The sequence below is a fragment of the Emys orbicularis genome, chromosome 1, assembly GCF_028017835.1.
Source record: "Emys orbicularis isolate rEmyOrb1 chromosome 1, rEmyOrb1.hap1, whole genome shotgun sequence".
Lineage (NCBI taxonomy): Eukaryota > Metazoa > Chordata > Testudines > Emydidae > Emys > Emys orbicularis.
In genome coordinates, this window is record NC_088683.1 from 225423038 (window position 1) to 225445698 (window position 22661).

A 22661-nucleotide genomic window follows, 5' to 3' on the forward strand; every position below is an offset into this window, starting at 1 on the left:
CTGCAAATAAAACATCAGTGAACATTAAGATATCAGATACATATTCAGGGCCTGCATTTAGAAACTTTGAAGTCACTTCAAGTTCTGCTTGCAGTATCAGCCACTTAGAGACACAGCTATTGCAAATGAATAGCCACTGCTAATTATTGAAAATATAGTTACAGTTAACAAATAGAACTAATGGCAAACAGTACATAGTGAGGAAAGACTATCCAAGGATGAAATCATGTATCCATAGGGTTTTATATTGCCATCCCTCACCACAGTATCTGAGACCTTCCATGTAAAATTGATAGCAATAACAAAGTCCCTAGTGGAATCTCTGGGACTTCTCCCTTCTTGAGGTAAAACCACTGCTTGAGGTAGGGTTGTTGGTTTTGATTTGTCAGATTTTATTAATTTCACAGGAATGTCACTGTTGAGTGCCAGTCTTATGGTAAAAAGATGCCTTTTGAAGGGGAAGGCTTTTCAGCATTTCCTGAAGATGGTCAGATTCTGGATTCACCTAATCTTCTCTGGAAGTTTGTTCCATAACCTGATAACATCAGCTGAGAATGCTTTTGCCCAAAACCACTGTGGTCCTCAGGGACATGGAAAGTTTCTATGACCAACCTGAGATTCACAGAGACCAGAGGCAAACAAGCTGTTTTAGATTCTAGGCCTGGACTATGGAACACCCCCCCAGAAGAGATCAGAACAAGATCTTGTCTGACCACTTTCCAAGACTGGTGCAAAACCCACATTTTTGCAGACGCCTATCCCCAATAACAGAAGTGGACATAATAAAAATATTCAAGAACAAATAAATAAATGCTAGAACAATGAGAGCAGCGCCCACTTTTGTATTGATTCCTTTACCTCTTTCAATGTCCTGTATTTCTGCACTTAGACACTGTATTGTCTCTTAGCAGAGCCGTAACTAAGCATTTAGTGCCAGGGCAAACAATCATATTTGCACCAGTGGTGCAGGATGCTGGGGGTGCTGCTGTACCCCCTGGCTTGAAGTAGTAATAACAAACACCAAATACATGGTTCCCACAGTTTCCATCTGCAGCATCCCCACTATAAAAATTGTTCCAGCCCCCTAGAAGTGATGTGTGGAGGGGGAGGTAGCACACGGGCTCATGTGTCTCCCCAGATTTCTGCCTCCCATTTAGCACAGAGGTTTTCACACTGTGGGGTGCACCTCCCTAGGGCAATGTGCCCCACAGGTTGAAAACCATTGCCTCCTGCCAGGAGCTGGCAGATCAAAAGCTATTGGGAGCCACCTGGTCTGCTTGGGCCCCTGGCTCTCCATGCTGTGGGAGTCGGCGCTCTGGTTGGCTGCCCGGCAGCCCTCTCTGCCCTGCTCCCTGAGCCAGCTGCCTCTGGCGGCCGGGCTCGCAGTCACGCAGCCCGAGGTCTGAGCTCAGCCATGTAAGCCCGGTGCCCACCCCAACCATTGGGGGACAGATGGCTGCTGGCAGGGCGGACTTGCTCCCGCCAGCTCCAGAAACCAAGTCTGTGAGAACAGAGCGACCCCTAGGGTTACCATATTTCAAGTTCCCAAATAAAGGACACTGCTGGGGGTGGGGGGAGGAGCTGGAGAGGGTATTTGGGGGGCGCTGGAGGGGGTACCTTTGGCAAGGGTACCCATTGAAGGTGGGCTGCCAGTTCTGGGGAGGGATTGGCTGGCTTAACAGGGGAGCCCCAGCTGCTGCCAAGGGGATGCTGCATGTGGGGCTCCTGCTTCCCACTGCCCATTCCCCTATCCTCTTCTCTTCCCCATACCATCCCCTAGCCCCAGCCCCCTCCCACCACTCCCACATCCCACTCCCCTTGCCCATTCCCTATTCCTTTCTCTTTCCCATCTCATTCCCCTTCCCCACTGTCCCCTGCACTATCCCATCCCCTTCCTTCCCCACTCCTTCCCCAACCTCACCCCCTTTCCCCAATATGCCCCCCGTGTGCACTTACCATTGTACAGAAAACAGGATGGTGGCCATATAGAGCAGCCACCAAATGTAGACGGGGAAGACCACTGGCACTAGGACCCAGGAGGCGGTGTCCAGCTGCAGAGGCACGAGCACTCAGCAGGAGAAGCAGCTCCATACCACCTCCTCCACTTCCAACCTGGGCCTCTGTTTGGGGGGGCAATGCCCCCGGCGCCCCCAACTATGCCCATGGACTCCGGCCAACACTGCTGGGCTCAATCCTGCGGAGTGGGGGGCTGCCGCAGCTGAGCCTGATCCTGCGCTGCCCCATTTTTGCGCCCCCACCAGCTCTTCACCCTGGGCAGTTGCCCCTCTTGCCCCGCCCTAGTTACGGCTGTGTACCTTAGACAGATATATTATTAACTCTACCTGAATTGAGGAGGGCTGTGAACTCCAGTATAGATTTGCTCTCTTGCTGACTCTGGTCTAAAGGAATTGCATCTCACCTAACGAAGAAAAGACAAACATGTACATTATTTGGGGGACACATTTTTCAAAATGTAGCTGACCCTGCAACATGTATTACTATAATATACATGAGATGGGCAGGAACAATACCACACCTATTTTCCTTCACCTCCACTGGCTTCCTAGTTATCTCTGTATCTAATTTAAAACAACTCTGATTTTCAAACACTCTCCAGGGATTCAAGTCTCTAACCACTGCTGTTCCCCATCTGCTCACTTAGCTCATCTAATCCTGACTTCCTTGATTGTCCTTTCCCTTGAGAGTCACTGTAATTGAGGGTCGCCTCTTGTCTTGTGCTGCACCATCTGGAACTCTCTTTCTCCTCCCTTTTAACCACTGTGAATCTTCTTGGTTTTAAACCTCTAAAGTGTATATTAAAGATGTGATATAATGATGTTTCTTGTCCTAGCAACTGTAGATATTACTTAACACATTACTTCATTATTTTCAATACTGATTCCTGATGTATTTTCCAAGTTTCCTTTAATGCCCCTTAATTTTCAACTCTTAAGGTAATATCTGACCCAATTATGAGTGACCAAAAAGGGGGTTATGGACAATATAGACAAATACTGAATTATCCCCTTCTCTATTATACCCAGTACACCCTAACAGACCTTGTGAGTTGGTCGAGCACCTAATCCTTTGTATGAAATAAGATGAATTCAAGGATATTTAATGTCCATACCGATGCCTCTTTTCTAAAAGTGCGCTGAATATACAAAGGGCACCAGAAGGCAATCTTAATGTACAGCAGACAAAGTGAACAAACTTTCCAAGATTTCTCTCTCTTCCATTGCTTGGTTTCACTGAACACATGCCCAATATACCAGGCTTAAGACCCATTGCAGTTACTACAGTAGTCTGGGGCTCCAGAAGTCAGACTGTCAAACCTCTGAAACCCTACAAAGGCCTATTCAGGTGGGAAACTGAAGGGAAAGTGATTGAAAAGTTGGCAGAGAGGATGAAGGCTTGAAGGCTATTGAGAGGAAGAGGTTTACAAGAGAGAGGGATATGGCTGTCGTGACAACTACATTCAAGAGCTGGAATCATTTCAGTGGGAGAGGTAGAGGAGCCAGTAAGTTGCAAAGAAAAAGGGGGCACAAAAGTTTGGGGATGAGATGAAAGATGAGTGAGATCCTTGAGGGGATACAGTGGGAGAAGGAGAAAAAAAATTAGTAAGTTTAGAAAAAGGAGTCTTTATTCAACCCATTAAAATCTCTCGTTTTGGAAAAAAGGTTGGGGAGGGTGGGGGTGTTATTTTTAAACCAAGCAGATTGTAGAGCAACCTAGTGGATATATCAACTTGAAAATGTATTTTCTAGTACTCACATGAGCGTAACTGAGAAAGAAGAGCTGATTGTGGGTGAATTCAATGCCTGGTAACAAAGCCTCCTCTTCTCCTTGCCTCTTTTCTTCAATCCATTTCCTATAGGCCTGATTAGAGAGGTACAGTGAGTACTGTTCAGTAGATACAGAGCTCAACAGCAGTTTTTACAATACTGTGTTTCAATTTTTTTCCCCCAAGCACAAAGAAATAAAACAGCCGCCCACTCTGACACTGGCATGCCAGGTGCCAGCTCATGCCAAAGTCCCCATGTCTCAACTGGACACTAACCGATACATAGCTGGAATTTGTCTGGATCACTTGTGGATTAATACTGATAAAACAGGTGTTCGAATTATAAGAGTGTTTAGTCTCTATCAAATGCTTGTGAATTGCTGAATGCATTAATCTTACTTGTAATATCTGTGTTCCATATTGTAATGTAATATGTGAGTGGTTATTGTGAGCCTCTGGGACTGTATGAATTGCCATACAGGAGAGGGATATTAATTAGTTTGAAGACCTGCTCTTCTATAGAAATGGTTATGCCCCTCCAGAAAGAGGAAGCCCATTGATACTAGATTGGGTGGATTTTACAACTAGAAACTCCCCACATCTGGATTGAGGAGTTGCCAGCAAAAGGACCAAAGATTCTTATTGTTGTTCTGGCCCCGAGAAGATGAGTCATGTAAGTGGACTCCTCCCATCAGCTGAGTTTTTCAGCTCAGAGCACATGGCAGGAGGGGAATTAAAAAAAAAAAAAAAAAAAAAAAGAAACTAGATATCTCTATGTTGCTTGGACTTGTGGTTAGGGGATGGAAGGTGTTTCTGCGCATAAGCAAAAGACCCTCAGCTGCTTAACCTGGGGTTACCCCTAAAGGTCAAATAGAGCTTGCTGACTATAGCAGCCTATATTATCTTTTGAAATCTAAGACTGTAATAATTCATGTGTCTATGTTGCTTGCTTTAACCTTGTAAATAATTCCCTATTTTCCCTTTCCCTTAATTAATCTTCAGATAGTTTACTGTAGGATTGGCTACAAGCATTGTCTTGGTGTGAAACCCAAAGTGCAATTGACCTGGGGTAAGTGACTGGCTCTTTGGGATTAGAATTAACCTGCATATGGCTGTGATTCTTGGTGTAAGAGGCCATCTGTCACAGAGAGACGCTCACCTGGCTAATGAGACAGACCAGAGTATCCAAGGGGATGGTCTGTGACTCCATGTTAAGGCTGTTAAAGTGCCTGAGAAGCTTGCACTTGGTGCAGTTGGTTAGTGAGATCCAAGTTTAGAACTCACAAACAATTAGGGGATTGTGCCCTGGTTTTTAACAGTCTGCTCCCTGAGGTTGGTACGCATGCTCTTGCATCACCACTGGGAATCTTACACCTACCCTGAAAGCCTCTCGCAAACCTCCATTGTCTGCAATGTTTTCTGCCAAAGTCCTCTTCCCTTTTACCTGGCAGAAAGGAAGAACATAATTCATTTGATCTGTTTCTAAACTGCATTTCAAGGCCAACCTATATATACAGATAGGAAAAAATCAAACAGGTTATATGCCAGATCCTCAGCTAGTGTAAATGAATAGCTCTGATGAAGACAATTGCTTTCCAATGTGAAAAATCAAACCTATACTCATACCATCTCTGTATTCTCCTGGGGCCAGTTACTCTGGCTCTAGGGTTAGATCCAAGTTTAGAACTCATGAAGCAGAAACAATGCATCTGAGAATCTGGTCTGTGAAATTTGATTTGAGTATCAATATTTTTTCCATCCATGTGTGTGCTGCTCTAGTTAGATCTGGAAATTTGCAAAGTTTTCTTCTTATTTGACAAATTACATTTATTTCTCCACATAACTTTCTCTATCTACTACTGGAGTGACAGTAACTATCAAAGTATAACATAAAACAGTAGAATTAAAAGTAGATGTCAAGGAGAGAATTGAAAAGGGTAGTGTACAAAATGCTTTTTACAAATCTAGAAAGAAGGTTCAAGTTCTTTTTTCTAATATTGCTTCCAGCAACCATAAAAAAATCATGTTACAAAAATCGGTGTCATTGAAATACTGATAAACCCAATATCCTGATATTACAATATTTAATATCATTTGAAAAAACCTCTCGTTTTCTGTGGAGTAGAGCACTATCTATTATCACCAGACCTATAAGGGTTTTTGAGTTATCAGATTGTACTGGTAATTCATTAGTTTTTTCCTCCAACTTTTTATACTAAAATAGGCATGTTAAGAACCACAGGATCAAGTTTAGAATCAAATTAATTAAAATATGATTCCAAACCAACAGCTGATAACATGGTATGAAGCAACAGTTTGAAATTTAGGACAGGACAAATTATCAGTGGCACAATGGTCTAGTCAAAGGCCTTTTGAGAGAATGGGAGTCTTTCCATTGACTTCAATGGATTCTGGATCAGATCGCTAAAACTGCTGTGGCTAAAAGGGATGATGATAGTGATGGGAGAACAAGAGAATGTCTTAACTCCAGAGCTCTTTGGTGTTGGCAAAGTCTGAAACTATATCTATTTTCATATCTACTTCTTTCATTAAGCACCTTTTTGGAGACCTTTTCATTTCAAATTGAAAAAGGAGTTGGGGAGGAAAAGATACCTGATAAAAGTAAACTGATCCCATATTGATAAACTGCATAACATATCAGTGCTAAAGATGTAAAATATATAGGAAAGAAAGAGATCTTTGGATGTCCATCCTTTCAAACAGAAGCTCCAATAAAAGAGGAGAAAACATCAGATTTCCCTCCCCCTCCCCACAAAAAGGTGTTCAAAATTGTGGTGTATAGAAGACTGTTTTGGAATTGCAAACTTTCATCTTATGAGTGGGGGGAAAGAGTTTCCTGATCCTGCTTTCATGCTTGGGGACTCTGTAGGGAAGTGTGTAATTTGGGAGCAGCAGTTAGTCAGGAAAACGCTAGCCTAGAACAAAGTTGGGAGAGTTGTGCCTCTGCCTTAGGGAGCAGCCTACTTTGTCTCTCTGTGTGTGGGTTTGTGTGTATCATTCTGAATTCTAAGAAATAAAGTAGTTTTACATTCCAATGTTTCAAAAGGGGTAATTTAAATTTTTATGTGTGTGTGCACGCCCTGAAACATAACAAAAATGAACCTATCTTAAAGTGCAATATGATGCTTCACAGGAAAGGAAGAACTAAATATCTCCACCTCAGTGAAGTCCTGTAGATGACATGACTGTGCACTAGCAGCAGTTCCTACAACTTCACAGATGGGGAGGGTCCAAATCCTCCTAACCATAGTCAGGACCGCCAGAAAGCAAAAGACTGATGGATGGGCCAATAGCATCAGCATGGAACGAGTGGGTGAGTTCCAGCAGCTCCTCCACAACATCTTCTGTGTCTTAAGTGATACCTCTCTTGTGGTGATGATGGTGGCAGCAGAGATGCTTAACAAACAGCTGGAGGTATTTTATTTGTAAATTGGCTGATATCCAGCACTGCAAACTTGAGCCACTGGATTGCTGATTGGTCAGTGGCACATCATCATTAGCACTCAGCTGATGAACAACTAACAATACCTTTAACAACTTATTGTGAGGAGGTGCAAGAGCAGGTGAGTTAATTCTGTTTTTGAAATGTGAAAACAGGGAGTAGAAATTGGGGTTTAAGGATATGGATTTAACTGTAAAAATGAGGTTAAAATCCTGGCCCCATAGAAGTCAACGGGAGTTCTGCAAATTATATCAGTGGGGCCAGAATTCCACACCCAGGGTCCCTATTTATGCTCCATTCAAGAAACTTAAGTTTAAACCCGCACATATTCCAAGGAGCCCATGCTTCTGATAGCTAATACACACATTTCATTTCTATTTCTATTTCTTTTTTCAACCCTGTAGTTGCCGTGAATGATTGTTTAGTATTTGATTCATTTGATCAGCAACATGTCCACATGTACATGGAAAAAATAGCAAGAGTTGAATGGGAAATAAGCTGTAGCTTGTATCTCCACATTATAATATTAATTTATTTTCTGATTTATTGCGTGGGGTTGCTAAATGGATCTAAAACCCATTATTAGTTTCTTCTTTTAAAAAAATGGTAGCTGCCACTAGCCAGTCCCAATCACTGTTCTGTGCTGACACCGCCATCAGAGGGCATTTAACACATACATCCCCGTTGGACTACTCCTGCTGCTTGGCTTCACCCACTCACACTGCCTCCACTGTTGACCTCACTATGAGAAGCACTTTAACCCTCTCAACAAAGAGTCTGTGGTTGTAATTTGTTTTGGCTCATACTTGGACAAACAAGTTAAATTAAACAAATGTGCTCACTTCATGTATAGTACATGAACACAAAAACAGCTACATTCATCTCAAAGCATTTGTTATGAATAGCCCATTCACTTGTAGCATTCCAACAGGTTGGTAATCATGAAAAAATAAGTAAATTATCAGGGACTCCAGCCACTCGCATGTTACATACATTTAGGCTAGCTCTCTTCCAATAATAATTATTGTACTGGTTAATCATGCATTTTGTCTTCTCTTTGAATTTTTCTTCAGACTCAGTGGACCACCAGGGGTCTAAATTTCCATTCTTGTCATACTTACGACCTAAAAACCAAAAGACATTTTTGAGAAAAATATACTTTTTGCAGTATTTGTAGCATAGCATGGACACAAATACAAGAAGTGAGAGTAGTAAAATGGATGTATTGCTTCACATCAGTTTGTCCACACTTGCTTATTCTGCTTAATTCACTAGATTTTCTGATTCTTGTCCCTCAGCTAAAGGTACTACTGCAGAAACCCAACTCCTGTGGTCACGCCATCCAGCGAATGGCGCTCAGTCAGTGAATCTCAAAAAAATGCAACATGAGACATACCATTCACTTAATAGGGAAAAGGAAGATTCAACCCAAGAGGGTATGTAGTTTTAGTCTTTGTAGTTTGCCTAACAGTGTGGCTGTGTACTTTGTTTTGCATATAATTATTCTGAGAGAGACTCAGGTTACATTCTCTGCTTTGGCTTCTTCCTCTAAAATGGCATTATTATACCGTGATAACACCTGTACATCACTCTGCAGCAGCCATACTAGCCAATGGGGTTGCACATATGTGACTGAGAATATAGTCTAGAGATTCTTTTTCGAATGTTGATGCACAAGATGTAAATAACACAGCTTGACTCTCAGATCCCAGGATGAATGTATATAGCTAGAAATTGGAGAATAAGGGATTTCACAAGAGTAACTGAGGGCAGAATTTAACACTGCAATGAGACCATAGTAGACAATTCTTGTAATGACCTGTGAGCTAGAATGGAATCCAGCACCCACTCCCCAAACTACCTTGACTGTGCAGTGTGAATAAGAGTAAAAGCAGAAAAACTTAGTTTGTAACTAAAGTATTCAAATATGACTCTGAGTATACACAAGGATATGACTTGTTGAGGAAGATTTTACATTTTTCAGAGAACAATTACTTTAACAGCGTAAAAACAACAAGGAGTCCTGTGGCACCTTAAAGACTTATTTGGGCATAAGCTCTGAAGAAGTGAGGTTTTTTACTCACAAAAGCTTATGCCCAAATAAGTCTTTAAGGTGCCACCGGACTCCTCGTTGTTTTTGTGGATACAGACTAACACGGCTACCTCCTGTTACTTTATACTTTACTCCTTATATTTTAACAGCATAAAAATCATAATTGTTCTGAATTATTCTTCATGCAGATTATTAGACTCCAGAACTCAGAAGGATCAAAGCAACTGAAATTAAGATGTTTAGAGACAAAAAGGGTGACACGATTAGTCATCAGTTTTTGACTAACAATGGCTTCTTCTTTTTTGCCACATCCTATATTTTTATTTTATATTTTTGTTTAAAATGGATTTAGCCACTGGATGAAATCCTGCCCCCACTGAAGTCAATGGCAAAGCTCCCATTTTTATCAGTGGGGCCTCTACTTCATCCAGTGTCTCAGTTCCCATTTTTATAACAAATTTTATCACACGAGTGAGGTCAATGACATAGCTCAGAATTGTACAATATTACAGAAATATGAACTTTCCAGTAAAATCTAATTGTGGTTATTTTTCATCCTCAGACCATATAATTGTGATTCTGCAAACAGATACATCATTGCTATATTATAAAATGGATACTACACTTCCTGCTTCCTAGTTTACTTGTCTAAAGCCTCATGACAAAAAATGTCTACACCGCAATTAGACACCTTTGGCTGGCCCGTGCCAGCTGACTCGGGCTCTGGCTAAGGGGCTGCTTAACTGTGGAGTAGACGTTTGGGCTTAGGCTGCAGCCTGAGCTCTGGGACCCTCCCACCTTGCAACTTCCCAGAGCCCGGGCTCCAGCCCATGCCCAAATGTCTACACAGCAATTAAACAGCTCCTTAGCCTGAGCCCTGCGAGCCAGAGTCAGCTGGCACTGACCAGCCACTGTGTTTTAATTGCAGTGTGGATGTACCCAGAGAGAAATCAGCCAGTCAAACCACAGACCAGTCAGATCAATACCTTACAATACACTGCCATAAACTGTGTGTTATACGTTGCCATAATTTTCTACAGACTTCTATATCACATAACCAAATTGACAATGAGAAGATAAAGACATAAGTCTATTAATTGTTATATCTATTGCAGCAGTGGAAGGAACTAGAGATGGTCAGAAATTTTCTGATAGAACTATTTTCCATCAGAAAATGCCAATTTCACAAAAGCAAAACATTTTGCAGAAGCATGTCAATTTAAAGGAAAATGTGTTCCAAATGAAAAAATGTTGATAACATTCTGAATGGAACATTTTGATTTTCCATTTTTAAATTACTTTTTGCTTTCTAAAATTTTGTACTATGTAAATTAATTTTTTAAAGCAAAAATCAGAATGAAAAGGTTTTGATTTTTTCAAAATAAAATGTTTCAGTTAGCCCAAAACATCTTTGTTTCAGAATTTCATTTTATTGGATAGTCTCTATTATTTTTGGTTTTGTTCTGTTTCAGACCGGGGGAAAATACTCACTCACAAAAAATCCCTTTTGGCCCAACTTTAGAAGGAATCCATGCAAAACTAAACCATTCTTTTTACAATCTTATGGTCCTCTTGACGCATCTTATCATTCTTGGAAAAAATGTACACATAAAGCTACTCCAATGCATCTTTTTTTTCTATTCAACAAAGCCAAAAGTAAGAACAATATAAATGTGGACAATTACTCACCATTATTATCAAATCCATGGGTAAACTCATGCCCAACAATTACTCCAATGGCACCATAACTTAAAGACCTATAACACAAAAGAGCAGTTTTGCCTCACGATATATACATGTGTATGAACATCAAAGCAGATGAGATAGAGGATAGAACAAGTTTCCATTTCAGAAAAGATTTTTTTGTATCTAAAAACTACATCCACAAAGTTCCTCTCAAAGTTTCTGATAATGAAAGGTGGAACATGAAAAATCTTGTTTATTAAAGAAGGGTAAAAATAAAACCTTAAAGGCATTGTTGTCATCTCTGAGGTGGCTAGATTGTCTATACAAATATCTTATGTCATCATCAGGACTCAGAGGGAAAAAAAGGGGGGATTCCAACTGACTGCAGCATTTATTTTCTAACTGGGAACTGGGTAGTGTTAAGAGTAAAATTATTCTGATAATGTAGTTAAAGAAAAGCACAGATCAAAGATTAAAAGGGATTTGAGATGCCATCTCTAATCACTCTTCTCTGAGTATGTGATAGACAAGCTTGAAAATGCATGGCATTTAATGTGTGAAACATTAAATAGATTCCCATCGTTTTCAAAAGAGGTGTTATCCTATTTCCCTTCACCTGTGCAGAAATAAGAGATTATCTACAATGAGATCTAATGCACTGAAGAGCCAGAAAGGAGAAAATAATTTCATGTTCCTGGCAGACAATAATTGACATCTTCCTGGTTTGTTTGTACAGTATATTTTTTGTTTTCAATTTTCTGATGTTGTTCTATGGTGAGGGAAAAAGACGTGTATGAAATTTTAATTCAGAAGAGGTATTCATGAAACACATCTTGTATTTGCTAAGTTATTCTTCTGGAACATTACATACGTCACACAGTACAGAAATGCCATACATCAAAGTAGTGTATATTAGTGTATTAATAACACATTGGATAGTAACAGGAAAAGGCAAAGCGTTTAAAGTAACATATTATTACTGGACATAATGAGCCATCACATACTAATTGCTCATCTAAGTCATGCCCAAAAAAGTGTTTATGATTTAATCCCCCCACCCATGACAATTCTTCCCTTTGTTGTTTTTATCCTGAAGGGTAATTTGTCTGTGATAAAATGTTTCCTACTGTGTTTTCTATCATCTCAAACCTTCATTAAAGAGCTTTGGTTAAAGTTATACAGTTCAACAATAGAAATATCATCCCATTGCGTGACAAATTTGTAATTTTGTATAATGACAATTATCTGTACTGAATGCACAATATTAGGCTTGTTTTCCATATCTAAAGTCATAAAGCCTTCTGCAGCCAGAGAAGTGTAAAAAAACAAAATGGCAAAAAAATCAGCTGCACTGATATTAGCAGCATGAGGAACACTTCTGTAGAAAAGTTTCCAGTTGTCGCTAATGTTTATAGTATAGTAAAGGATCAAGATACTTTTCTCTAGGTTGAGAACCCTCTCTTACCTATCCTGGGAGCTCTGCAGGTGTTAAAATCAAATTTAAACCAAAATCAACTTTAGACAATGTAGGTAAATAACTAGTCATGTCACTCAGAAAAAATGGTCATTATTTGATTTTTGATGGATAACATTAGGAATGCTGCTATCCAAAAATCATTAAAATCAACCCAGTGAGTTTGTAATAAGATTATTGTCTTTTAACATTATCAGCAACATTTGTTTGTGAACATTCTACTATCAAAAAAAGTCTGTAATTACAAAACCTAATTCAAATAGTTTTCTGTCACTCTGTTTGCAATGCCACACACATTACAAACTCCTAACTAGGAATGATGGAGTTTAATAATCACATTTTATTTGATATACACATATGTAGCCTAATAATGTAGCTTCCAATTAGGAGATAAGGTAGAGTTGATTTTAATTGAGGTTGTATTGGAGCTGGACCCTAATAGTGGTCAGTGAATAAATATTTGCAGGATACATTTTTCTGCAAGTGCTGGTATTTATTACTTGATTTCTTTCTGATTCCAGCACTCATGTATGGTCTCTATTATATGGACTGACAAAAGAGCTAGAATAAGCCAATCTGTTTGATATAGAACAGATTCATTTGTTTACTAAATGTCATTCTGATGAGTATGGGAGTGAAAACGACTTGTATAAGTTAGAGTAACGTTTAAAGAAGAGAAATATGTGAGGCATAATTGTTTGAAAGAGCCAAAATTTCGGCACTTTGACAGGAGATCAGGGTACCAAGAAATCATCTCAGAGAACAAAACTGGAATTGACCACACTGAAATAAGCATAGTATAAAAAGGAGTTAACTAGGAATAAAGGGGGGTCCTGTCCAATTACTGCACCACAAGAAAGTCACTTGGCTCATAAGAATTAATCTTGAACATGAATTTATTTGTTCCTAAGTTTAATGCATATCTTTATATTTACTGCCAAAATTCCTATTTAGAGGGGCACTCATCCTAATTGAAATATAACAAATACAACATATGTTTAAAGGTAAACAATGGAATTTATTAAGGACACTTGTCAGTAGTAATTGGTCTCATTTGATAGCAAGATAGCTTACTGAAACTGTGGTCTCTTGTCCCTCCCCAAGTATGAAAATATTGAATTGCATGGGCGTAGGGACTTTTCACTAAGCATGATTAAAGGTGACCTGAAATCTTTCCCCCTATAGCAGCACATACTAACTAAGGTCCCAATGGAACTGCTCACCTGCTTAAAGTCAAGCATGTGCTAAAGTGTATTGCTGGATTAAAGCTCATGATCCTGAGAGATATTTATCGCCTTGATGAGGCCCTAGGAGGGACATCAAGCACTTTGGCCCAGATCCACAAAGGTACTTAGGCGCCTAAGATGTCTGATTCCAGGAGAAGAGTTCCCAGCTGTAGATTAGAAGCAGAGCATATCCTGCAGCCCAGATTTAGGCACCTAACTCCAGGACTCCTAACTCCCTTCTCACCAGCATCTCCCACTGGCTAGTTTAGGGGGGCTCCCCACCTAACATGCTGACTTTTGTGGATCCCTTTCCTAGGCACCTATCTTTCCCCATTCATTGTATAGGGAGCCTATGGGCCGAACTCAGGCTCTGTGAATTGCAGTGTGTTCCTGTGATTTTCTAGGCACCTAAAAGTTAGGCCTTGTAGTACTGAGCCTCATAATCCCATAAATTCCTTTTGTGGATCCAAGCCTTTTGGACCCAATCCAAAACCCACTGAAGTCAATGGAAATGCTGCCATTCACGTCAGCAGGCTTTGAAGCAGCCTCTTAGCTGGGGCGGGGCAGCATTCAGTGAAGATGAAAGTTTTGCTTCCATTATTTATGGTTCTCTTTGAATAGACTTCATGCCCAGGCTGCTCTCTTCTGCTCACTCCAGAATCTAAACACCCTGCACACACACACAATTATTTACAAATTCCTCAAAGCAATCAATCCTCAGTTTAAAACAACACAGAGACATCCAGTTTCCCAAGGTAAAAACAGGCATCTCACAAGGCAGCAGCTTTTCAGATCAACCTGGTTTTTCAATAGAAAAAGCAGCCTGCAGCAGAAGGATCTCTCCCATTGCCAGTTTCTTCATGCCATGATGATACATTTCTACTGTACACATTGGTTTGGGCTGCTGTATCAGTACACTCTCTCACTTCGTGCTCCCTTTCATTTCACCCAAGAACGTACCTTTGCAACTCTGTTACTCCTCACTGCCTACTTACTATAGTTTTCCTTTCTTACTTACCTAGGGTATTCTGTCCCCCAAAAGAAAGGCTTTTGGAGTTCTCCTGCTGGGAATCCTGTAAGAGTTAGAAAGTTAGAAGTTAGAAGCAAATTCAATCCCGCTGAACAATGAAGCCATGAGGGGTTTTTTAAAGAGGGTTCTGCAGGGCAGTTCTTCTCTTGAACAACTTCAAAACAGTGTGCTGATAATTAGCCTTCCAAACAGACCGTAGATCCTCCTTGTTCACAGTGCAGTGGCAACAGGATGTTGCACTATGACCTGAGACAGTTTGTTGTTGTTTGTTAGACATCTAGACAAGCAGAACTTTGCTTGTGCTTTCTCTCTGGGTTTTGGGCTACATAGATGGCTGGCTGCACTGGTCTTCCCGTGCAAAGGGACAGAGCCACTTCTCTGGCCTCTGAGCTCTTGACAATACATACAGAAGGGCAGGAGTAACAGACAAAATGCCAAAATAAAAATAAAAATTAAGAACTTGCTCCCCAGGCTACTGGAACCCGTGCAAGGTACTTAAGCACGTTCCTATTTTTAACCATGTGAATAGTCCCATTAAAATCAGTGAGTTGTTTAAAGTAAGCCATATGTTTAACCAACTTGTTGAATCAGGATCACAGTATAAACAGATTATCAAGGCTTGACAGGAACATCCAACCATATCCAGTAAGTGCATCAGTTAGAAGTTACTGGTAAAATAATCTGCAGTTGAAAGGTTATCAGTGCTGACACTCCAGTGAGTGATTTACCCAAGATCACACACAGACAGGAATAGGACCTAGAACTCACAAATCCCAGGCCCATTTCTAACCACTAAACTACATTTCATTACACATACAGAAGTCAATTCCCTGCTGCTGAAGTTCTCCCTTATCTGGGGTTAAACATAGCAACTGGTTAACAGCCGCTGCACCACTACACAAGATTGAGACTCTCTGGCCAAATTTTTCAAAATGGGGTGAAAAATCAAGCCACGTATGTGCTTAGATATAGAGTTAGGTGTATAGCTTCAGGAGCTCCCTTTTGAAAAGACTTGGCCTATATCTCCGTTTCTCTTTTTTAGAGTATCTTAAGCATATATAAAGTGGCTAGGACAATGATGTTTCTCAGACTGTTCATTGCAATTTCTAACTTTTCCACCATACTCTGATTGCCAAAGAATGTTACCGTCTCAAAACATAAAAACCACATGAACATTAAAATCAAAACAAAAAAGACTCTTAATAAGATTTTAGGTCTTTTATTATTTATAAACAGAGCGTGGAATTTTGCACAGCGAAGGTAAATGTGAGGCAAGATTTCATTGTTATCCTCCCAGAGTCTTTTAAAAGAACATACTGAGTGTAATTCATGTCAAGTGATGCAGCAAGTGGTATGCCCTCCTGGCCTGCCCATCTGCTGCCTGCCTGCTCTTGCTCCCTTGCTGCCATAGCCACCTGTTTGCAATTGATTTATGAAAAGCAACTTTTTGTAAAACTTATTATCTGGGTTTTTATAGTTTTCTGCGTGCTCTTTTGTTGTTCAGACCATGTTCAGCCTCTTTATTTTTGTGCTGTAAAAATATAAATTACACTAGTTACCAAGGATTTCCTGATCTTGCATCAGAACTAGAAGAGTAAGCATTCATATTCACCATGTGTATTGTCAAACTTCTCATATTAATGGTATTCTCAAGTATCCTGATGAGATCTTTACTTTTAGATCTTTACTCTTAGTGGACAGACCACTGGACTGGGACTCAGGAGATGTGGGCTGTATTCCTGGCTCTGCCACTAGCCTACTAGGTGGATTTTGGCAAGTCACTTTACTTCCTGTGCCTCACTTTCCCCATCCATAAAATGAGGATAACGATACTGACCTCTTTTGTAAGGCATTTTGAGATCTAAAAATGAAAAGTCCTGTGTAAGTGTTAGGTATCATCATTAGAATAGGTCCCGCCTACAAAGCTTCTTCATAAATGAGTTTAGGCAGTGACAAATCACACATTCTGTTAGGATCTGATCCAAACCTTTTGAAGTCAATAGAAAACTGTCCAGACTGGACTGTGGAACCTTGCAATCTGGTCTCCTCCATGTTGTGGCATGCAGGTAGCCCACGCAGGGCTCCAAATCGTCCCTTTACTGTCTTGTATAGGTGCATTCATTGGCACATGAGCCCTCAGTGTCCAAGGGCCCAATTCTATAAATATTAATGTGGTGTGAGTAATGTTGCTCATATGAGTAGTTACACTGATTTAATAAGTCTATTTGTGTGAGTAAAGTAACTCACCGTGACCAAGTGAGATATGCATGTATCAAACTGTGACCTTGATTTTGTTTTGTGACTTCCATTCTTATATCCTGTGATCCATTTTAATGTGCTAACTGCCATTTTGTGTTGGAAAGCCAGCCTAACCCTGACAAGGCCAGTCCACACACTACCCCTCCAGGATAGGGTGTGGCACATCTCAGAGAGGACTACGGTGGGAGAGCCTTCAAGGGCCACCAACTCTGATTGATTCTCAGTGACTGGCCCAACACAGGGGACAATGCTTTTCTTCATGGGGACTTGCATGATTTGGGATTAGAATTTCCCAGTCTGGTCACAAGGCAAAACAGAATCAGAGACTATATGTAAGGGGTGGGCTACACCCGTTCTGCTTTCAGAAGAAGAGAGCTGTCCACCATCACATGCCAGAAAACCAGGCTGGAGAGACAGTGAAAGAGGGTAGGAGAGATACTGCCTCATGTGAAATGCTGACCAACCCTCAGACTCACAGGAAGGATGAGATCAGTCATGGGGAGGGTGTGTCTCAGGATTGTTACTTATTTTGCAAAGAACTGTAACTCTCTAGTACTTTCTTAACTGTAAAAGTGGCTGTGGTTAAGAAATTCCTTTGATAAGCCTGTGTTCCTTGCCTGCCTGCTACGTTGTGCTTGAGAAGGTTAACTGAGTTCAGAGCACCCACACAGTGAGACGGAATTCTGAAGGAACACGTATAAGCAACAGGAGGGCTCGGGAGAGTTGAGGCACTGATGAGGAGGTCTAAGGCAGCTTAGCTGTGAAACTCCACATCTCAAAGATGGTGCACAGAAACCTGAGCCTGCACCTGGGAATGTGCGTAGAGACCCAAATCTACGAACAACAATGCGGCTCTGCCTGACCTGACCACACAAGGAGGCGAACAAGAAAAGTGGTCATTGCACCCCATACATCCTGTGAATTCACAGAACAAACCGACTAAACTGTGGAAGGCAGACTAACTGGCCCATACTGTGCATAAGTGCAAACCTTAATTTAAAAAGTAGGTGCAAATTCAGCTCACAGGGAGAGAGGAAAGAGGATAGAATGGCAAAGGCACTGGACTCAATAGACTTTCAGTTCCCAGCTCTGACAAAGATTTCCCATTTGATTTTGAGAAAGAACCTTAATCTCTCTCCCCACCTGTAAAACAGGAATATTACTACTTCCGTCTCTCATAGAGGTGTTGTGAAAATGGGGATAATACTACTTTCCTCTCTCATAGGGGTTTTGTGAGGGTAAGTGCATTAATGGTTATGAGGGCTCAGACAGCACAGTGAAGTGGGCCACTTAAGGACCTAGGAAAAAGGAAAAGAATGATTTTACAAAAAACATTTACATATTTTTCTTAAGGAAAGGGAATATCTAGGATTCCCCAGAAACAAGAAACATACAAGGAAAATTTTTTTCTATTTTGGGCATTTGTAGATAAGAACATCAAGGAAGGGGGGGGGGAGGAGAAATGCTCATTGTCTTGCCTGTGAATGTAGTTTAAAATGAAAGTGACCGCTGGTCATTAGGAAAATGGGAACAACTTGAATCTCTTAATTAAGAACACTGCTCAAAAATGTTAATTCCAAAACTGCTCTGCCCATTAGCCTTCAGAAAGTCAATGGACTATTTTGAAACTGCTCCTTCGTCAGTAAACTTCTGATTAACCCAGTCCTTCAGAAAAAGAACAGAGCTCCTCTCTGAGACCATGAATGCAGCACACTGTGTTTGTTGCATTTCCTTAGCCACCAGATACCACAGAGCTTTCCTCTGCTGCACACCACCAAGCACATACATCTTGCAAGATGCTTAGCAGGAGATATAAGGTCTCATCTGGCATTTTCAAAGGGTTCTTCCTCTAAAATGTAATGAGGCAGCTCTCGGCATCTTGACTGACACCATAAATCTGGGGAACTGACATATCACAATAAGTGAATAAAAAAGACACTTGTATCTACATATGTTTATACCTATCCAGTGGGGCTCAATATCTGATACATCTATATATGTTCTTATTTAATGAGCATATGATTCAGTTTAGGCCTAAATTTAGCTTCATCCCATGCAAATCCACTGTCTATAATCATAATTAGCTGATCAAAAGTGCTCAAGTTTTCAAACATAATAGAAAATATTATATATTTATACATATTAAGGAAATTAAGCCTGCCAAATGTCAAGCTTCCTGTTCTCTTTTTTGTTGGAGCATTCCATTTTTTGTCTTTTAAAGGCCAGAGAGTTATGCTGCATTTTGAGTGCTATAATGATGCCCAACTCTCCTCAGTAGAAGTACAGTAGTAAACGCTTGCCATAAGTCTTTCTGTTATGACTTTTTTTTTAACACTGATTGATTTACTTAGGTACCTAATTCAATAAGGACCTGATTTAAAGCCTATTGAAGTCAATAGGAGTCTTTCCAGTAACTTCAATAGATTTTAGATCAGGATCTAAAAGCCCATTATGGAAAAAGATAAGCCAGTCAATGCACTGTACCAATGGTTGCAATTAAAACCATGACATTTGCAGTATTCCCTATACTATATACAGGGAGTACTCAAAGACCATGGTATATGGATCTGTTTATAAAGGCAATGACTTACAACTGCTTCCTTAAGTAAAAACTACCCAAAATCGGAGGGTTACATTGCTCAGTAAATACTCAAAAATATGAGGTCAAATGTTAAGAAACTAATTTCAACTTTTCAAAAAAATTGGGCTGCATTGGTTAATCTAATACACCTCAATTAAGTTAATAAGTAAATTATTTAAGGAAAGAGGAACCAAGCAGAATGAACTGATAAAAGAATTCTTTGATGTAACTTTAATAACAGTGTGTATACTGCCTATAACTGACAACCTGTATAGCCCGAACACTGTTGCATTCCTTTACCTCGTATATCTGATTACCTCTCTTTTGAGAAAACAACTTGCACTGTCAACAGGTCTGTTTTATCTAAAAGAAAGAATTAGAAACTAGAAAAATGGTTTCTGGGTTCTATATACTGTATATTAGTGAAATAAAAACAATGTGAGCAGGGCAATAGGAATCTACTTGTACATAAGCTCAACCAAGCTGATAGCATTGCCATCTTCATGCAAATTTTGCTGTATTCTCCGCAATTTATTCATTAATTTTTTTAATCATCGTGTTTTTGCTTTCTACTAAGAAAGATCTCATGAGTCAGTAGGTGGCATTCTTCCTTATGAGTCAGTACTCAATACAAGATGAAATTAAATAATCAAGATGAAATTAAAAACACTCAATTTGCCTTTTTGGAGTTTGCAGTGCTTCCTTGAACATGCAGTGGTAGTTAATGAAAAGTGTTTATATCGGTGAAATTGCAGCCATAGAAGCCATTTTGGCTCATTCTCTCAGGCACTTGGGCCTGTAAGGGATAGGCAAAATGAGAAACGGACTTGACAAAGGCCCTGGATGGAATAGTAGGCCACCAGTATTCCACTCACTAATGCAGAGCTGGGCATGAAGGAATGAGATGGGCATAAGAAAGGAGACATATTGCAATAGTTGTCAGTAGCCACCAAAAGACTATGCTCACTTCTTTCTATGTTTATGAATTGTCCATAAAACATTTAGGTTTATTTAGAATGTATTCACTACTCAGAATTCATTGTTCAAAACAAAACAGTCTTTTGTCTCTATATTGTTTGCAAGCAGCTTGTTGTGAGTATTTGAAATTCAAGTTGTACTGGTTATTTTGATTAGCTCCCATTAGCTTTTAGAATTAGGTTTCTGCTCTAAATCTTATCACTTACTAATATAAAACTTGCTTTTCATAAACAATCTCCCTCATTCACTTAAAATTCACTATTTCTACAAATATTTCTGTCACACACTAAAAGCGAACATAAACATAGTAGAATCTAGTTTGCTTAAAGAGGTGACTCCATATCCACAGTTTGTGTAGTATTTTCCCCAGCTCCTAGGATATTCAACATGAATGGTTACTAAAAACGTGACTCAGAGTGGTAAGATGTAGCTCTCATGAGTGAAGTTTTCTCAGAGAGTGAGTACAGCCCTCTTGAATGAACTTATTTTCGATACTTTCAGGAATTCCATCCCAGCTAATGGTGGAGCTCTTTCCTGGAATTAATCAACTTTTAAAGGAGGTTTGATAGTGGCCTCCAGTGTTCAACAAATCCCTCTGACTTTCAACAAGGGCTAGTTCATTGTAAATTTCCTATCTAAAGAATGGTGGACCACCAGTTATACTGTATCCCTCTCCCTAGCTCACACAGTTTACAGTGAAAGGTTCCATTTATGACCCCTCCCATGCAGAGGTAAATACCATAACGGACTCTCTCTCTCAACCAGATCAGCTCAGACCATGTACATTCTTTTGCACCTGAGAACAGCCTTAAAGACAGTGAGCAGCACTATCTAAAACCCAAGGTCAAATGCAAGCGGTACAAGAAGGTCAGCAGTCATGATATAAAATACAATTGCTTCTACACCCATGACTGATTGGTTACATTTGACAGCTCTCTGTTTCGTGATACCGTTAGACACAGGGAGTGTGAAATTCAGCATCAGTAACTCCAGCCTTTCATTATAGCTTTCTTTAATGTGCTATGTCAGAGTAGCTGAGAGAGCTGAATGATACGGTAAGTTTGAAAGGACTCAATAATAAAGTATATGTAACAGCAACAGATTTTATTCTGTGCTTGCTAAACTTCAACCTTAGCTATACTGTAAATCTGAAAACCGGGGAAGTTTGTTCTTCATTTAACAGGAAAAGGCAGTTATTTTTCATGTCCTTTAGATAGCTATCACAGAATTGATTAGCAATCTTAAATGACCACTCAAAAATTGGTTGCTTAATAGAGGTGACCTTTCAGTAAAAGTCGAACAGAATATGCCGAGGGCTATTTTTAGGAGGAGAGCCTAATTATTGCACCCATTTTACAAATGAGTACACTGAGCCACAGAGAAGTTAAGTGACTTGTGCAGGGGCACAAGTTAGTTGCAGGAATAGCTGAGCATACAATCCAGGCGACATAAGTGCCAATTCCCTACTTTACCCTCTAGACAGGAGTTCCTGTCTACCTTCAGTCTGGCATATCCATTCCATTAGTTTCAGGAATTATTTCATAGTGTGATAAAAAGAGATTTAAGAAAATGGTGGGGGAGCCAACCAGAGAACTCCAACAAGCCTGTGGTAAGGGACCCCCAAGCAGAGAGGTTATGCCAGAGAGCTATGCAGAGCCTGAAGCCACAGAAAAGGAAAGGATGATGCTGCCAGTAACTCTCACAGCTGGGAGGTGGAAGAGAGGTATCAAGGTAAAGGTAACACTACCATCCCTCCAGCCTTAAGAAATTTGGATGCAAAATTCCCATTAAAACAAATTGGAATTGGGCATCCAGATCCTCTAAACAGCTTTGAAAATCTCAGCCATATTATTTCAGGAACCCTGGAACCAAAGTGTGATGAAGATAAGCTATCTGGCCAGAATATTTTAAAAACAAGGGAACCAGTAATCCAAGATTAGGTTAAAAGGTGTTGTGCTGTAATTACAAGATGAGATCAGACAAATCAGACAAGAATGTAAAGCCAAATGCAGCATTCTATAATACCCATTCATGCCCATTGACTTCAATGGACTTGCACAAATGTGATGGAGATCAGGATTTAGCCCTTACTATCTGAACCACTTTCCTTGGTACACATTCACTGGT

General features: G+C 40.1%; 1 protein-coding gene across 1 annotated transcript in view; it reads right to left on the reverse strand.

Moving 5' to 3' along the window:
• PHEX (phosphate regulating endopeptidase X-linked) overlaps positions 1-22661 on the reverse strand; it is a 137486-nt gene that overhangs the window by 4411 nt on the left and 110414 nt on the right. The window contains exons 16-21 of the mRNA XM_065414541.1: positions 14705-14759; positions 10990-11057; positions 8241-8371; positions 5163-5228; positions 3775-3879; positions 2343-2419 (exon numbers count right to left, since the gene is read on the reverse strand). Of these exons, the coding sequence (XP_065270613.1) occupies positions 2343-2419; positions 3775-3879; positions 5163-5228; positions 8241-8371; positions 10990-11057; positions 14705-14759 (502 nt within the window). The remainder of the gene's footprint in view (positions 1-2342; positions 2420-3774; positions 3880-5162; positions 5229-8240; positions 8372-10989; positions 11058-14704; positions 14760-22661) is intronic.